The sequence below is a fragment of the Myotis lucifugus genome, unplaced genomic scaffold (assembly GCF_000147115.1).
Source record: "Myotis lucifugus unplaced genomic scaffold, Myoluc2.0 scaffold_2, whole genome shotgun sequence".
Classification (NCBI taxonomy): Eukaryota; Metazoa; Chordata; class Mammalia; order Chiroptera; family Vespertilionidae; genus Myotis; species Myotis lucifugus.
In genome coordinates, this window is record NW_005871050.1 from 6,849,903 (window position 1) to 6,867,737 (window position 17,835).

Sequence of the window (17,835 nt, forward strand, 5' to 3'; positions counted from 1 at the left end):
AGATATCAGTCTTATGGAGAAACGTTTGAGGTAAAGGGACCTGCTTCACCCTGTCAGGTGGCATTTTGTGTGCAACAGTCTCTCCTGGCTGAATAATTCCAAAATTGGGGCCTGGGGAACTGTAGGAAGCCAGAGAAAAGGTAATATTGGGAATAAGGGGCCTGTGTGGCTTGCGGAATAATGCTTCTGGGCTCTGATTAATGGTGAATGACCTGGGAAGAGGAACTGATGATGTACAGTGGGAGAGGGCAGAAAGGACCACCCTGGGCAATTCAAGGCTTCATGGTACACATTCAGTCAACTGACCCACCAGTCTGCCATCCCATCAAGTGCTGGGCCTGTGCTGAGAGACAGGAGAGGTGCCCAGGGAGTTAGGAGATTTGGGTTCTGGTCCTAAAGCCACTGCTGACTAGTTGTGTATCCTTGGCCAAATCACTTCCTTTGAGGCTCAATCAAGTTCCTCTTCTGAAAAACGGTAATTCTATTTGTTGTCCTATGTACTTTAAGGGAGTGTGTAGGAAACTGAAGAAATAAGAATGGTGAGCCATTCACCTTTTCTCATGAAACTTCTGATTGTTACTCACCTGGCTTCCCTCCCTCCCTCCCTCCCTCCCTCCCTCCCTCCCTCCCTCCCTCCCTCCTTCCTTCTCCAAGGCACTGATATCAATGGATTTTCTTCAGATGACCTTTTCTAAAAAATCATTGTGGGAAGGGGGATGTCATTTAGAGTAATCATCTGTGGCTTTAAATCCAACTTGCTATGGGTCACTATCTCTGAGAATTAACCTCAATTGCATGGAGAAAAGCCAAGCCAGGAGACAAATCTCTGTAGGTGGTTCATGTGGCATGTAAGTGAATCTGACTCCCCACTGACATCTTCAAAGTGAATGATTAATGGAAGAGTCCCAGGGTGGTGCCACACTCCAGCATTTGCCTTAAGTTGGAAAATCAGTCAGATATCTCTGTCAGTCTGAGATTTGACTTTTAGTCCTTCTTTATGGCTTTCGAATCTTGCACTGGAGAATATGGGAGCTTCTACTAAACAGAGGGGCTCCATTTTTCCGGAAACTGATGATTGTCAGTCACCTTGAGCATGATATGCTTTTGTTTTGTTTTGTTTTGTTTTGTTTTGTTTTGTTTTGTTTTGTTTTGTTAATCCTCACCCAAGGATATTTTTCCATTGATTTTTAGGGAGAGTGGAAGATAGAGGGAAACCGATGTGAGAGAAACACATCAATTGGTTGCCTCCTGCATGTGCCCTGACCAAGGTCTGGGCAGGGGAGGAGCCTGCAACCAAGGTACATGCCCTTGACCGGAATCAAACCCAGGACTCTTTGGTTTGAAGGCCAACACGCTATCCACTGAGCAAAACCGACTAGGACCAACATGATATTCTGAAACCTGAAGAAGGAGTTACACCCTGGGTTTTGGTTCATGACTCTGCCACAAACAGGCCATGTGACCCCAGAAAAGCCCCTATCATTCATTTCTGGGCATTGGTGTGCTCCTTGGTAAAGGGATTGGACCAATTGACTTCTGAAAGGCCTGTCAGCCCCACTACCATGTAAAATATGCGTCTGTTGCCTTTGCCTGTGCATGGCTCCCATCAGTTCCCTTCACAGAGGCTTTGTGTTTCAGCAGGTTGGGCCAGTTTACACGCCTAGAACATGGCTCTCCACCATCTAGAGAGCAGCCCCGAGCTCAGCCTATGCATGGAGGGAGCTATGGAGTATTTTCAGGCTTCTTGCTCACTGAACTGCTCCTCACCGTGACTATAGGATGGCCGCACCCCTCCTCAGTAACAGAGAGTCCCATTTTGCACAAGAAGGTGCTTATAAAATGCCATTAAAAAAAGAATTTACACTCTGTCAAAAATTGTGGGATGTTTATGCGTTCACCAACCAAATGGAACCATGACATATTTCACAACATACATAGCTGTCTGGTTTCACATACTGTAAGCTTACCCACTCTGGCACATTTTGGACAGGAACAAAAATATCTTTTTCTCTAGGACTCAGGACATTACAGTGTGATATTCACTTGCAACCTGGAGGAGCATTCTGTGACTGGGGAGGGGCTGGGGAGGGTACTCGGTCCCCTAAACTTCCCAATGCTAAGCAGCTGATTTCAGGATAGGCTCTCTTTTTGTCTTAAATGGAAAACACAGGTAGCCAGAGTCTTTTATCTATACCTTGAAAAGTAACCTCTGACACACAGAACTTACAGAATTCTTGTCTGCTTTTAGTACTAACAGAACCTTCAAAATAGTTTCTTCTGCTCAAGCACGATCCTCTTGTCTTTGGTGCCCTTTCCTGTACTCACTCCAATGTGACATCAGATTGTTTTTTAGGTAGAGAGGTTGGGTGGGGGATTAGTGAGGTGTCTTTCCATTCACAAAGTTATCACTGTAAAGAAACGCGCTGTACCTGGTACTGTATATAATGCTTATTTCCACACACATACAACATAACCTTGTTACCCAGCAGTTGTACCTTTTGCAGCCTCAATATCTGCAGAAAAAAACTCTCCCAGGGGAAAGGAGGCACAACCCTGCCAGCCCTTGAAATTCTGAATGGTTACAATTCCTTACAGTTTAAGTGATTAACAAGGTCTGCTTCCCACGCAAAAACCAGGGTTTTCACTTCATCTCTCTCATCACCTTAAAACAGTATTAGAGCTCATTAAAATCAACCCAGGACTCAAGAAAGGCAGCCTTCATTTAGGGGGATAACATTTCCCCTGTGCTGTTCTGGAAAATAGCACAATGCTGAGAGCAGGCATTTATCTTGACTAGTTTTCCTCTAACGATTTCTCCAAAGTGCACTTGAGGTGCCTGCCTCCCAGACAGCAGGCCCAGGTGAATGAGTGCAACTGGCTACAGCCTGCTCAGAATTACCTTAAATGATATTTATTGACTGCCTACCATGTGAAAAAGCCCTGTTACCTGATTCCTTGTCTTTGTGGAGGTCCCTAAAGAAATGATTCCATGTGTCACTGGATTTCTCACAGTCTGCAGATGGCAAGGGAGCCGGCTATCTGGTTTCCTCGTCTGTGGAATGTGAAGCTTGAGCTAAAATAGTTGCCAAATGCATCCCTCTGCTGGCCCCAGCGCTGACATGCCCAGATTCCATCCCTCAGGCTCTATCATAGGTACACCAAAACCACAGAATCAGCCACTCCTTTCACATCCTGGCATATCCAGCTACATCCTACTTTAAACGTCTGCTCTGACCAGACCAGTTGTGCCCTTGGGCTGTGCACAGTGAGCACACACGTCCTGGAGGCTCAGATGTGCCTGGTAATAAGGATCCAAAAATCAAATAGGGCATCAGCCAGGGCAGTGGGCAAGAGTTGTACTCAGCAGTCACACAGACCTGACAGACATTCACTAGCTGTGATTTTAGATGGTTAAATAAAATATTATAGCTAAATACCATTATTTGTTTAACAACAGCAGTAACAATAACAGTAACTGGCACTTATTGAGTGTTATATCCCAAGACAGACCTAAGTGCCTGTGTATGTGTGTGTGTCTGTATATATATATATATATATATATATATATATATATATATATATAATTAGAGGCCCCGTGCACAAAATTTGTGCACTCGGGTGGGGGGGGGCCCTCAGCCCAGCCTGTGCCTTTGTGCACTCGGGTGGGGGGGGGGGCCCTCAGCCCAGCCTGTGCCCTCTCGCTCCCCAGGGAATCAGGCCTAAGCTGGCAGTCAGACATCCCTCTGGCATCCCGGGAGCCCTCGGGGGATGTCCACTTGCCAGTGGGGAGCAGGCCTAAGCTGCAGTCAGACATCCTTAGCACTGCTGAGGAGGCGGGAGAGGCTCCCGCCACCACCACTGTGCTGGCAGCTGTCAGCCTGGCTTGTGGCTGAGCAGAGCTCCCCCTGTGGGAGCGCACTGACCACCAGGGGGCAGCTCCTGCATTCAGTGTCTGCCCCCTGGTGGTCAGTGTGTGTCATAGTGACCAGTCATTCTGCTGTTAGGGTCAATTTGCATATTACCCTTTTATTAAATAGGATATATGTGTGTGTGTGTGTGTGTGTGTGTGTGTGTGCGCACACACACTTAACAGCTAATAGTTAAATTGATGTTTCTGTCTTTAACACATTGGAATTAATAATTATTCAAAGTGTATATACATTTTGGGGGGACACTATATATATATATATATATATATATATATATATAAAATTTTATCTTCATTGATACCCAATGATTTCCCCCACATTATAAATGAGAAAAACAGAAGCAGAGAGAGGTTATTTGCCCAAGCTGACACAGCTAGTAACTGCCAGAGCTGCAATTTGAACCCAGGCACTCTGGCTCTAGAGTAGCACTATCCAACAGAAATATAATGTAAACCACATTTGTAATTTTGAATCTTCTAATAGGCACATTAAAATGAAGAGATACAGGTGAAATTTAACTTAATATTTTTTCCTTAACCCAATATAAAAAAATATTATCATTCAACATGTAATCAGTATAAGTAATAATTAATTAATGAAATATTTTATCTTCCTCTCAGTCTTAGTCAACCTTAGTACATGTGCTTGCAAACACTTAAAGCACTGATTTTGGACTAGCCACATTTCAGGAGGCTCACTAGCCATATGTGGCTGGTGACTATATATTGATTGGACAGTGCAGTTCTAGAATGGGCCTTTTTAAAAAACATATATGTTTTTCTTGATTTTAGAGAGAGTAGAAGGGAGAGAGATAGAGAGATAGAAACATTGATGAGAGAGAATATCGATAGGCTGCCTCTTGTTCACCCCCTACTGGGGATCCAGCCGGCAATCCAGGCATGTGCCCTGACTGAGAATTCTATTTGGGGACCTCTTGGTTCATGGGTCGATGCTCAACCATTGAGCTACACTGGCCAGGCTAGAATGGACCCTCTTAATCATTACATTCATTGTGCTTAAAATGAAGGCATTAGCACCAATTTAATTTGGTTTTGTGAGGAATAATCTAGCATAGTGCCTGGCACAATGTAATCGCCTGTTAAATCATAACATTTAATAGTAACTCCTCTGCTGTACTGTTTGCTCACATCATAATGCTTCCTACTTAAATCTTTTCTATTCATTATGATGTGATCAGCTTTTTCCTCCTCCATGAAGCCTTCCTTGATTATCATAGAACACAGTAAACTCTCCTCTCTGACTAATTTTGCACTTATTTTAGTCCTTCCCTATATTCAAACTTTACCCCTGTCACTGAATTTTGGTCCTGCCTCCCCAACTAAATTCTAAGCTCTTTGAGAGCAGGTGCCCATATGCATATGGCTTTCTCACTACTGTGCCCTACAGCTCTAATTGTGGCAATTTGGGGGTTACCCAAAGTTGGTACATTGATTATCGATAGATTAAATATCTGTCTTACAATTCAAGGCCAAGCCCCTCAACTTTAGGGCTAAATGAATACTATATCCCCAACTTGTGCATACCTGTTCCCGAATGGAATGTCACAAAGGTACCAGTTTTATTACTTACTGGTTGAGACCTTGAACATGCAGTGTTTTGTAGTGGACGTGCTTTCCAATAAAAAGGCAGGACAGGAACAGTAGATTCCCAGAACAAGAGACACCAAGGATGCTCATCTTAAGAGGAAGACATTAGCCATGGTACTTCCCAGTGATGCCACTTAGATATTTCCCAAGCCTCCCTTCATGGGGCCCTAGCTTCCTTATCTACACACCCAAGGGGGATTTCTGTAGAAGTTCTTTCCACCTCAAAAAGCACAGTAAGTATTAATGAACCGAGACTCACAAAATAATTTCAGAATGCAAAAAATTTCAGGAGGCATTGTAAGCTGCAAAACTTTTCATGCTGCCAAGCAATTGAATGAACTCTGGATGAAGGCTGGTAACTACGGGTCATAAAGCTTGGAATTTCACATCTTGTTAAAGAAATCAGCTTTTTCACTGTTTGCAAAAGTCCGTAGATTTATGTACTTTGGAGCCTACTGGGCTTTGGGAAGGAAGAGAGCTAGATTTATTTCAAAAAGAAGTAAATATCACCGGGACTTATTATGTGAAGAATTCCACATTGGGTTTGAATTTACAGACATTATAAATCCTACTTTCTTCCTTTTCAATGAAGAAGAAAGCATAATTTTCCTACTTTGTAAGAGGAAAAGAAGAATGGAATAGGAAAATGTCCTTCGGTTTAATGAAAGCACATTTGTGCTCTGTTTAGTGTGCCCCCCCCCGCACACACACACAATACACAAGATAGGTTAGAGGGGAAAATCAATTAACTAAGCTGTTAATAAAGTTATTAGCTTATAAACACAAAACTATTCCTTTGGGTGAGGTGTAAAGAATAGCAAAAAACCTCTGCAAGAAAAACTGAATAGCTTGTTTGGTGTGTACAAGAACTGTAGCCTCTTCTAGGTTGGTTTTATATCCAGTATTTACCTGGAATGGTTAGGTCTTGCTAAGGACTGTAGGCAACCCATTCAAAGAACCAGTGAAAATCTTGTTTCTCTTATAGATCAGTGGGCTTCCAAGGCTTGGTCCTTCTCCCCACATCTCTTGGGTTGCCCAGGAGATCCTGACCAAGTTCGTGAGCCCATAACATCAACTTGAAGAGGAAAGGGAGAGGTTCAGTGTCCAGATCATTTGGGTCTCCCTAGTGTTGTAAAGAAAATCAAATCAAATCATGAGTGGTGCTGTTCTAAGTAACCCATTCTATGTGAAGGTGATGGCTCACCCTTCTCACTAGATAAAGCATGACTAAGCCACAAGACTGTTGGCAAATGTACCAAAAAACAACACATGAAGTGAGTATCCACCCACTTCGAAATAGTCCCCTCTCAAAGTCCTACACTTCTTTTATGAGGCTGCTGCCACTGCTGATCAGTGTTTATGGAACTCTTCTTTGGGGACTGCCAGTATATGAGTCACACAAGAGCAGCAGTTAAAGTGGCAACTCCAGGGCTTGAGGGATCCAATCCCATCGGAGGCATATTTCCCTTTGATTTAATTACCTGTGTTTTTATTTATTCTGTGCTCATATATTAATGTTGTTTGATCTGAAAGCCATCCTCCTTGATTTGACCAAGTCATTTACATGCAGTGGAGGGTCCATGCGGTTGGTTAAGGCATCATTAATCGAGGAAGGAGACCAGACCTTCAGCATTAATGACTCAATGTCATATTTAACTCCCACTATTTGGAGACTTTACTTACGACCACCGACCACAGTTCTTATTTTTCTACCACTCACGCTTGATCCAAGAACAAGATGTGCAAAGGCTGAACTTCAAAAACCCAACACAAAGCAACTAAGCTTCGGGTATAATAAAATCTTTATTCCTATTGATTTGGGCTACGAATTTGTTCCCTTTCTTAAATTAACTTTTCATTGATCACTCCCTATGACCTTAACTGGTATAGTTTTGCTGGCCTTCTTCCATAAAACAAAAGGCTTTGATATTTATTGCTCTTTGAGTAGCACAAGAAAAACCTTACTTTAGCCTTTCGTGAACCGGTGGCCTTAAAGTAAATGTTCCAGCATGATCCTCATAATTTTTCTCAGGCAAAGTTCCCTGGGCTTTCCCTGGACATAAATGGGAATCCTTAGGGCTTGTCTAAGGAGTACAGTGAGGAGCTCAGACTTGCACTTGGGAGCGAATTTGGCTTACCCACACTCTGGGTATTCCCTGGGATCTCTGAGAGACTTTTGATCTCTGAGGCCACATGTGTGGTACAGTGGTTCTCAAACTTGGTCATGCATATGCATCAGAATTTCCTGAAGGGGTTGTTAAAACAGAGGTTGCCAGGCTCAACCCCCTAGTTTCTGCTTCAGTTAATGGACTCAAGAATGTGCATTTCTAACAAGTTTGCAAGTGATGCTGATGGCTGCTGGTCTGGGACCACAATTTGAGAACCACTTTTTTAGTTTGTTTGTAGAGGCAGAACTAACGGATTTGTGTCCCAGGACTGGAATGGAAAGAATACATGTTCTGGAGTCAGAGAGAACCAGGTTCAAGTCTAAGTACCCCTACTTGTAGCATGGCTCTGAGTCAATTCATTCTCCCTGAGTCTCAGTTTCTTCATCCTTGAAATGGGAGTGAGATTATCTAATTCACAGTATTGTTGGGAGTTAATTTATAAGTGCTAGGCACAAGCCCCTCCAGCTCCTGGATATGCAATTGGTATAAGGAAATGCTGTCTCTCAAGAGCCTAATATTTCCCCTTCATGAGGTTTAGTGATCTCTTTCAGGCTTGTTTTATTTGCTGTCCTAAACAAACACAAAGACAGAATCTATCAAAATACAGGCCTTCAGCCCAGCAATATTCCTTGCACTTAGACTGATTCCCAAGGGCTACTAGCCACTTGTGACTTGTGGGCAAATTCTTGCCTCTCTCAGGACCTTGAGTTCCTCACCTCAAAAGATAGGTGTTTGACCTAGGTGTTTTTTTTGCTATCTCAAAGGTTCCTTCTTGTTCTGAAAGTCTAGGATTGCATGACTCAGTACTCAGGTACTCATTGCAGGATAGTCTGTAAAAATAAAAAAATATGGTTCTTGTTTTTGTCCATTTCCTTACATTTAATCTTAAACTTCCAAGCCTTCTTTAACAGTGGGATGCTGCACAGAAAATCAGGGACAGCTGCTAAATATTACTAGATGTCCTTTATAGCTAGATCTCTTTAAAATATTCCATCACAGATATAAAATGGTATATCTGTTATTTAACACTGACATCTAGTGGCTTTTCCTTATCAAAGAAAAATATATGCATTTTCCTAGTTGATCCTAAGCTCTGCTGCTGCTGCTGCAGACTTTCATTCAACAATCTTTTATTAATCACTTAATTGATGCCAAACATTGTGCTTGGTCCAGAGGAGATTGCGCTGATAAATGATACCTGGTCTCTGCCCTCCTAGAGCTCGTAGTACAATGGGAGAAGCAGACAAATTACTACATAATCTCAGCACATTGTGATAAATGCTACAATGGGAGAATACCAGTGCAGTGGGGACAGAGGAATACCAGGGCAGTGAAGTCTGCCACGGAAGGCCAAAGAAGGTTTCATGGAAGAGGCAATCTTTGAATTGAGTTTTAAAGGATTTTCCTGATAACCTACAAAAATACAGATAGAAACTATCCAAAGAGTGGTCCCTCCATATGCAAAGGAAAGGGGCCTGTAGAATCATTGCCTGTGACCAATTTGGAAAATTAACATTACTTTTATATGCCTGGGACATAGAATATTGAGCAGAGCTTCTTAACCTTGATACTATTGATATCTGGTTGGATAATTCTTTGTGTGCATTGTCACATGTTTAGCAGCATCCTGACACTCGACCTGTGATTCCAGTAGCATCTGCTACCAATTGTGACAAGCAAATGTCTCCGGATATTGCCAAATGTCTGAGATTCAGAGGAGGGGAGGGGGATGTAAATCATGCAGGAAAAGGAGGAAAATGTATGATAGAAACAAGGGAGAGAAAAAAAGGTGGTTGCAGGTCCCACGTGGAGGAGCTTAGACTTCATGTCATAGTTGATATGGAGCCATTGAGAGGTCTTAACTAGGGAATGATAGGTCAGATGTGTGCCTTAGCCGGGGGTGTGGAATGGGTGTGACACTGGAAGCAGGGAGGTGGGCCAGAATGCTGTTACAGTGATCCAGTAAAGAAGTGATGAGTGCCTGACACCAAGCAGTGGAAAAGATGGACTAGAGGGCTATTAAGAACTAGAGTTAGGTCTGGCTGGCGATGCTCAGTGGTTGAGGTCGACCTATGAACCAGGAGTTCATGGTTCAATTCCTAGTCAGAGCACATACCTGAGTTGCAAGCTTGATGCCTAGTAGGGGGCATGCAGAAAGCAGCTAATCAATGATTCTCTCTCATCATTGATGTTTCTATCTCTCTCTTCCTCTCCGAAATCAATAAAAATGTATTTTTTAAAAAAAGAACTAGAGTCAATAGGACTTAGGGAAAGGAAAGTTCAGATGTTAGTGATGGGCAAGACAGAGGAGGCAGGGTGTCCCCCAGGTTTCTTGCTGGGACAGCTCTTTCATTGGTTGCTGTTGTTTCCTCAGTTACTTATCAATGACAGGAAGAAGTTGGCCTAGACTTGTACAGGGTAGCTCATTTCACTGTGCTCTGCCTGCAAAGGCATACAGAGTAAAAAACAATGGCCATTAACCCAGGTAACTGATGAGGAGTCATGCCTCCAATTTAAAGATGTGATTCCTGGTCATCTAAATTAAGTGACACGTTTAGTCACAAGTTATTTCCATCCAAATACTACTAAATGAAACGGACTGAGTGTGATTTTCCTGTGACTGAACTTGGCTCACTGGTTTAAAATTAAATCCACCCATTCAGCAGCAACCTTTGGGGTTATGTCAACCTGAAAGGAGATTTCCAGCAACTACCCCAAACCTGCTTTCACCTGCATCTTGTTCTGTTTTGATCAGTGCCTGTATATGGGCATTGCCACAAGAATGACAAGATATGGTGATGATATTGGGGGGTATAATCAAAATCCAGATACATTTTGACAGGCTTAGACTTATTCTATCGAAAAGAAACAGGACCATAAGTAAATGGCATCAGGCTAGGACAAGGTAGATTGAGTTTCAAAATGGCATATGTGTAAATGAATGAAAGAATTTAGTTGACTGTGTGTAAGTGGTATGGCATGTCTGCTAACAAGGCCAATGTGATATGAGGCCACATTTAGAGAAATGGTGTCAAAAGTGAGAGGGGGGATAGACTGTTCCTATTAGTTACTTGTCAGACTATGCCTGGAGGGCATATTCCAATAAAGTGGGATATATTCACAGGCAAAGAAGAGGACAGAGAGGGCACTCGAAGCTGTATAGAGAATAGTTGAAAACCATATTTAGCATAAAGAAGAGAAACCTCTGGGTATTAAATCTTCTCTTTTAAATATCTGAAGCCATATGTGTGGAATTAAAAACCAATCTCTAGACCTGGCCAGTGGTGGTCAGTGGTTAGAGCGTTGGCCCATGCACTGAAGGATTATGGGTTCGATTCTTGGTCAAGGGCACATACCTGAGTTGCAGGTTCACTCCTGAACATACCTGGGTCGGGGGGCCTGTGGGAGGCAATTGGTCGATGTGTCTCACATCGGTCTCTCTCTCTCTCTCTCTCTCTCTCTCTCTCTTTCTCTCTCTAAAAATCAATGGGAAAAAATATCCTCAGGTGAGGATTAACAAAAAAAACAAAACAAAAGCCCTAACCAGTTTGGCTCAGTGGATAGAGCATCGACCTGCGGACTGAAGGGTCCCAGGTTCAATTCTGGTCAAGGGCATGTACCTTGGTTGCAGACACATCCCAGTAGGAGGTGTGCAGGAGGCAGCTGATCGATCGATGTTTCTCTCTCATCAATGTTTCTAACTCTCTATCCCTCTCCCTTCCTCTCTGTAAAAAATCAATAAAATATATAAAAAATAAAAGAAAGAAAAATCCCTAAACAGGTCCTCACAGCCTGAAACTACCATATCTTGCAGATAACACATCTTTATCTTAAGCCCAGATCACTCTCTGAGTACTAGATCAGTCCATTCAACTCTCTTTTTAAATGTTCTGCAGGCACTTTAGACATTTTTGAGAGATCTGGGAGGCATCCTTAATCCCTTCTCCTTCCTTTCACCTACATTCATTTTGTCACCAAGTCTTGTTAATTCTACCTTTCAAATATTTTTCTAGTCTGCCTCTTTTCCTTGGTCTTGTTTTTCACAGTAACCTAAGTTAACTTCTCTAATTCCATCTTCACACACCATACACAGTGATCGTTCTAAAACACAGATCTCATCATGTCACTTCCCTGCTTACAACCTTTTAAAGGCCTCCCTGTCGCCCACAGAAGTCTAAATTCTTAAATATGGCATCTGAGGCCTTCCACAACCAGGTTCATTGCTACTTCTTCACCCTCAATTCCTTCCACCACCTCGGAATTCCCAGTAAGATGTTTTAATGCACTTCCTCCACACACAACACGGTAGTTTATACCTCTGTGCCTTTGCTCATGCTGATCTTTCTGCCTCATACTCCATTTCTCTCTTCTTGCCTCATCTAATTCTTACTTGTTTTTCAAAATAAAGTTACACCAACTCTTCTTCTTTCATCAGTTTAGGTTAAAAATCTCTGCAAGTTGCATTCATTGTGCCTTGTACTTGCTCTAACAGTATATTGAAACTAGAGGCCTGGTGCATAAATTCATGCACAGGTGGAGGGTCCCTCGGCCTGGCTGGTGATCAAGGCCTATCGGGGTGCTGGCCAGCTCCCCCATCGGGGCCAATTGGGGGTGCTGGCCGGGAGGGAGGTTGTCTGTGGGAGCACACTGACCACCAGGGGGCAGCTCCTGCATTGAGCATCTGCCCCCTGGTGGTCAGTGTGCATCATAGCGACTGATTGACCGGTCGTTTCAGTCGTGCAATCATAAAGGTCGCATAGGCTTTTATATATATAGATACTCTCCTTAGGTCCCCACCTCTTACTCCTATCATTGTCCCCCATGCCTGTCTCAATGCCAGGCACACATTAGGTGCTTGAACTGAACTGACCAGTGAAAAAGTGCCACCCATGTCCCTGAGCCTATTTGATTCTCAATACATAAGGTTGCGCTTTCATATCATTATTTGCTGTGGGTGGGAAGACTGCTTCTCTAATGTTCCCTTACAACTCCTCACTCTGAGGAATGGGCATCCTGGGTCCTTTGCCCAGCTACAACTCCCAGGTTTTATCCTTACCTGCCTTCTCAATACCAACACATTATGCAACTCGGGAGGCTACTGGACACTCCTGGAAACCTGCCCTTTAGCAGATCTTCCCTTTAACTTATGAGATCATTTTTTGAGTAGTATTAAGTGTTTCCTGTTGTGGCAATCTGGGCTTCTGGGCCTGTTTTGCCCGGAGAAAGGGGCCCATTGGCAATCACTGAGTCTCCAGAACTATTGTCATCTGAATGTAGGGTGGCTGTTATCACCAGGGCAGTGTGTATGCATGCACACCTGCATGCATGCCTATGTGGAGGCTCCTCTAATTTCTCTTGCTGCCATGATAATCCCTACAGTGTAGAGACTGTGCTCATCTCATGCGGGCACTAGGGACCTTGGAGTGAAAGGAGTCAGACATCCAGAACATGAAGACTCCCAGAATGTCTGTCTCTGCCTTTCTGTGGTGTCTCCTCTGTCTCCCTCCATGTGGGAATAATACTTACAAATCACTGTTCCTGACACTAACCCTGGTGGTTGCAATGAATCTGCTCTGAAAGGTAAGGAAGAGTTGATAGAAAGGAGCGCCTCAGACTGGCACTGGGGTGCACTCTAGGACTTACCAGAAGATGTCACTGTAGGCTTAAATCAGGAAAACATACTAGGGAAGGACTGTCAGCTAAGCATGAAGGTGACTCCACTATGGTGGTTCAAAACACCCAGCAGCCCCCATTATAATGCATGCCTGGAAAAGCTGGTTGAAAGATTAATCCAAATGTGTCACTGAACTTAATAAATTTCATTTTTCCCCCCAAATAATCAGACTAATTGTCACTAAGCTTTCGCCTGAGACCTAGCATAAAGGCTTGATAATTATGTACTGAATGAATGAATGAATACCAAAGCTTGGAGTGGAAGGAGGAAGCCCATGGGAATAGTCAACTTTGTTGGTAAAGGCTGCTGGGGAACAAAAGCTGCTACTCATTAACGGGGTATCTTCACTGAGATGAATTTTAGTGGCAGTCACTAAGTCAGGTCCTAAGAAAAGCAGTGAGAATAGGTGAAGGTGGTCTTGGCCCCCTCACCATCTTCACTCCCAGATGCTCTGTGTCCATGCTTGTTTATTCCAGAAAAACATTGAAAGTGATTAAAATTTTTTTCTGTAATTTTTGCAAAGCACTTAGAAGATTAGCCAGAGTTTTTATATGATCAGGCATATCCTTCTTAGTTTCCAATTTCTCCAGAATAGTAAATTAAATAAGCAGTTGAAGGAGTTACTGAGATTCTGCTTTGTGCCAGGTGTAAAGGCCAAAGTACAAAGCTGGGATGGGTGGTGTGAGAGTTATAGAAGGATGGCTCAGAGCCCCTGTCCTAGAAAACATAGTATAAGCAGAAATAGAAACAAGTAATTGCAATTCAGTATCAAAAGTGTTTTAACACAGGCCAAGTGTGGAAGCCCTATGTGACACAGGGAAAAGGTGATGGCTGGCAGCAAGCGTTGCAGTAAGTTTTCTCAGAAGAGAAGTAGTACTTGGACTGGGACTTGAAAGATGAGTAGAATTTTCCAGTCAAAAAAGGAAGGTCACACCAGGTAGAGGAAACACCAGGCACAGAATAGAGACCTACAGGATAGCTCCCAGGGTGCCTGAGTTGCTCAAAGACCAAGACTTGGGAGAAACGTTTCCTCAGAGGACGTCAGCCAACAGACTTAGTTGGGTGATTGAGTTGGTTCCTTCTGGCTCCTTGTGCATGTGTGCAGGGCCAGCAGCCTTTCACATGGGAATGAATAAACTTCAGAAAAGCTGTAAGCCCTTCCCCAGGCTTTCTTTAAGGAACTAAATGCTAATATTCAGTGTTTATTGTTGTTTTCCTTCCACAATATGCCCTTCCATGACCTTGTCTTTCATGCACTGCGCCTGAATGGAAATTCATTTCTTATTAAAAGCCCACCCCATGGTTGTTTCCCTTGAGTATACCTGATCATATCATAGGCCTTAATGTTCCTGCGGTAGGGGGTGTGTGTGTACCTGCTATGTATGGGTGTGTGTGGTTTTAATGTTTGCTAGTTTGCTATTTGAACAAAGAATTTTATCAGCATTCAGCTTTAAAGTGAAGAATCACACAGCTAAGCCTCTGCTCTTGCTGACATCGAGTTGTCCTTTTAATGGGTAAAGAAAAGGGGCATTTTGATACCTACAGAGTTAATTTTCCTATCGGGAAAAGTATCATGTGAGCGAAGACTGAAACCAATGTAGTAGCTTGCATATATGCCATTGGCAGATACTATGTCTATTTCAGTCAGTAATTAACCACAATGTTTATTCCTGGAGGCCCTGGGCTGCTCTGCCTATCTCTGCATTCCACTTCCATAATGTATAAGCCATGATGTTTATACAACCAAAATCAAAGATATCATATCAAACACTCTTTCAATGAGGTTTTGTTTTTTAATAAGATATTCTCAACCAAAGGACTTGTATGCATGCATATAAGCCTAACCAATGGACACAGACACCAGGGGGGTGAGGGCATGAGTGGGGGTGGGTGGGAGGGGGCAATGGGGGATAAGGACACATTGTAATACCTTAATCAATAAAGAAAAAAATAAGATATTCTGATTAAGCCCTAGCCAGTTTGGCTCAGTGGATAGAGTGTCGGCCTGCGGACTAAAGGATCCCAGGTTCAATTCTGGTCAAGGGCACATACCCAGGTTGCAGGCTCCATCCCCAGTAGGGGGCATGCAGGAGGCCACCAATCGATGATTCTCTCTCATCATTGATGTTTCTATCTCTCCCTCTCCCTTTCTCTCTGAAATCAATAAAAAAATTTATTTAAAAAAAGATGATATTCTGATTAGACTGGATATTGAGAAAAAAGCTTTTGTGTATTTAGCAAGAAAGATTAGAATTTATTTTCACTTATCAATTCCATATCACTTCAATAAAATCACTTACTTCCAACTGATTCTTCATTTCATGGTCATTTAATGGGAGTTTGCATGGGGCGGTTTGAAATAAAATGGTTGCCTACTTAGCAAATGGGGCCACTGAAAGGATTTTGTCATTGTTTGGAGAGAGAGAGAAACAGAGGGCAAGTGAAGCATGACAAGACGGATGTCCTAGGCCTAAACTTTTGATACCAGCAAGTTAGGTGAAAGAATTAGCTATCTGAACAGGCTAGTGAAACTAAAGAGAGGAGACTACAGCACAGTTCACAGGGAAAATGCCACCAGATCTCCATCATTCCCCTTTTGCCTTCCTTACTAGCCAGTGAACATCGCATATGCCATACACCTCCCTGATGCCACTATGTCACCCACATCCCTGACTGTTGGTCTTTGTGCTTTTTCCATAGGAACTTCCACTATATCACCATCCTCCGAGACCCAGTGTCCCGGTACTTGAGTGAGTGGAGGCATGTCCAGAGAGGGGCCACATGGAAAGCATCACTGCATGTCTGCGATGGAAGGCCCCCAACCTCTGAAGAGCTGCCCAGCTGCTACACTGGTGATGACTGGTCTGGCTGCCCACTGAAAGAGTTCATGGACTGTCCCTATAATCTGGCCAACAACCGCCAGGTGCGCATGCTCTCTGACCTGACCCTCGTAGGCTGCTACAACCTCTCTGTCATGCCCGAAAAGCAAAGAAACAAGGTCCTCCTAGAAAGTGCCAAATCGAATCTGAAGCACATGGCATTCTTCGGCCTCACTGAGTTTCAGCGGAAGACCCAATATCTGTTTGAAAAAACCTTCAACATGAACTTCATTTCGCCGTTTACCCAATATAATACCACTAGGGCCTCTAGTGTAGAAATCAATGAGGAAATCCAAAAGCGGATTGAGGGACTGAATTTTCTGGATATGGAATTGTACAGCTATGCGAAAGATCTCTTTCTGCAAAGGTATCAGTTTATGAGGCAGAAGGATCATCAGGATGCTAGGCGGAAGCGTCAGGAACAGCGCAAATTCCTGAAGGGAAGGTTCCTTCAGACCCATTTCCAGAGCCAGGGTCAGGTCCAGAGCCAGAATCCGAGTCAGAATCAGAGTCAGAACCCAAATGTGAGTGCAAATCAGAACGTGACTCAGAATCTGCTTCAGAATCTGCTTCAGAATCTGACTCAGAGTTCGAGTCAGAATTCAATCCAGAAAGAAAACCGGGAAAGCCCGAAGCAGAACCCAGGCCAAGAGCAGAGCGATAGCAACACCAGCAATGGCACCAATGACTACATAGGCAGTGTAGAGAAATGGCGTTAAATGGCTCCCAAAGGCTTTTGCGCACTCTTCCCAAAGCGCCAGAAAAAATATGGCAAATCTGAAAAGATGAGAGTGTCCAAACACATCTTGCTTCCTTAAATTTGGAAGCTAAAAAAAGTTAAGATGTTGCCTTTACAGTTGCCTTTCAATTAAATGTTATACTGTGCGTGGGTAGAACAAATTTCAATATGTAATTAAATTGCCCCCCTTTTTTTTGGTTTGTTGGACTATTTATACAATCCAAAAGCCAAACCAGACTCACCAGAAATTTCTCTTTAGATATTGTAAGAAATTCTTAAATTCGTTATAAAGACAAAATGTGACCACTTAACTTACTGCTAAAAAAAAGGACTTTAAATTATTTATGATACACTGTTAAAACTCAGTCTTAGAAGCATTTTTTTTCAGGGGTTAGCATGAATATAAACATACAAAGCCTAAAATTAAACACACAACCTTTCGTTTTCTACATTTTACCAAAATATACAAAATGAAAAATTTCTCTCCCAAACATGGATAGTTTTATGTAAAAGTATTGGCTTTTCAAGTAGAACAGGATCATATCTTGTTATTTAAGAAATGTTTAAAATTTTAAACTTTTTCTACCTTCTACTCTCAAAGGTTTTAAACAGGGTGTATCTCATATTAACAGAACACTTTTTTTTTTTGTAAATGGAATACCAATGTAAAGATCTAATTTCCAGATACTTTCTGGGCACTGTAATGTCAACAATTCTGGAATCTTTTGGCGCTGCTTCTCATTCATTTTAAGGCTTCTGAGTTGTGCTCATTCCAAACTAACCCATTTGTAGAATCTTTCTTCGTCATCTAAATGGTGTGTTGCTGAATTTATTGTGAT

General features: G+C 42.8%; 1 protein-coding gene across 1 annotated transcript in view; it reads left to right on the top strand.

The window, feature by feature from the left end:
• The window catches only part of HS6ST2 (heparan sulfate 6-O-sulfotransferase 2), a 315,604-nt gene extending 298,067 nt beyond the window's left edge, over window positions 1-17,537 (top strand). The window contains 1 exon segment of the mRNA XM_023757876.1: window positions 16,079-17,537. Coding sequence (XP_023613644.1) covers window positions 16,079-16,976 — 898 coding nt within the window. The 3' untranslated portion in view covers window positions 16,977-17,537.
• The last annotated feature ends 298 nt before the right edge of the window (window positions 17,538-17,835 follow it).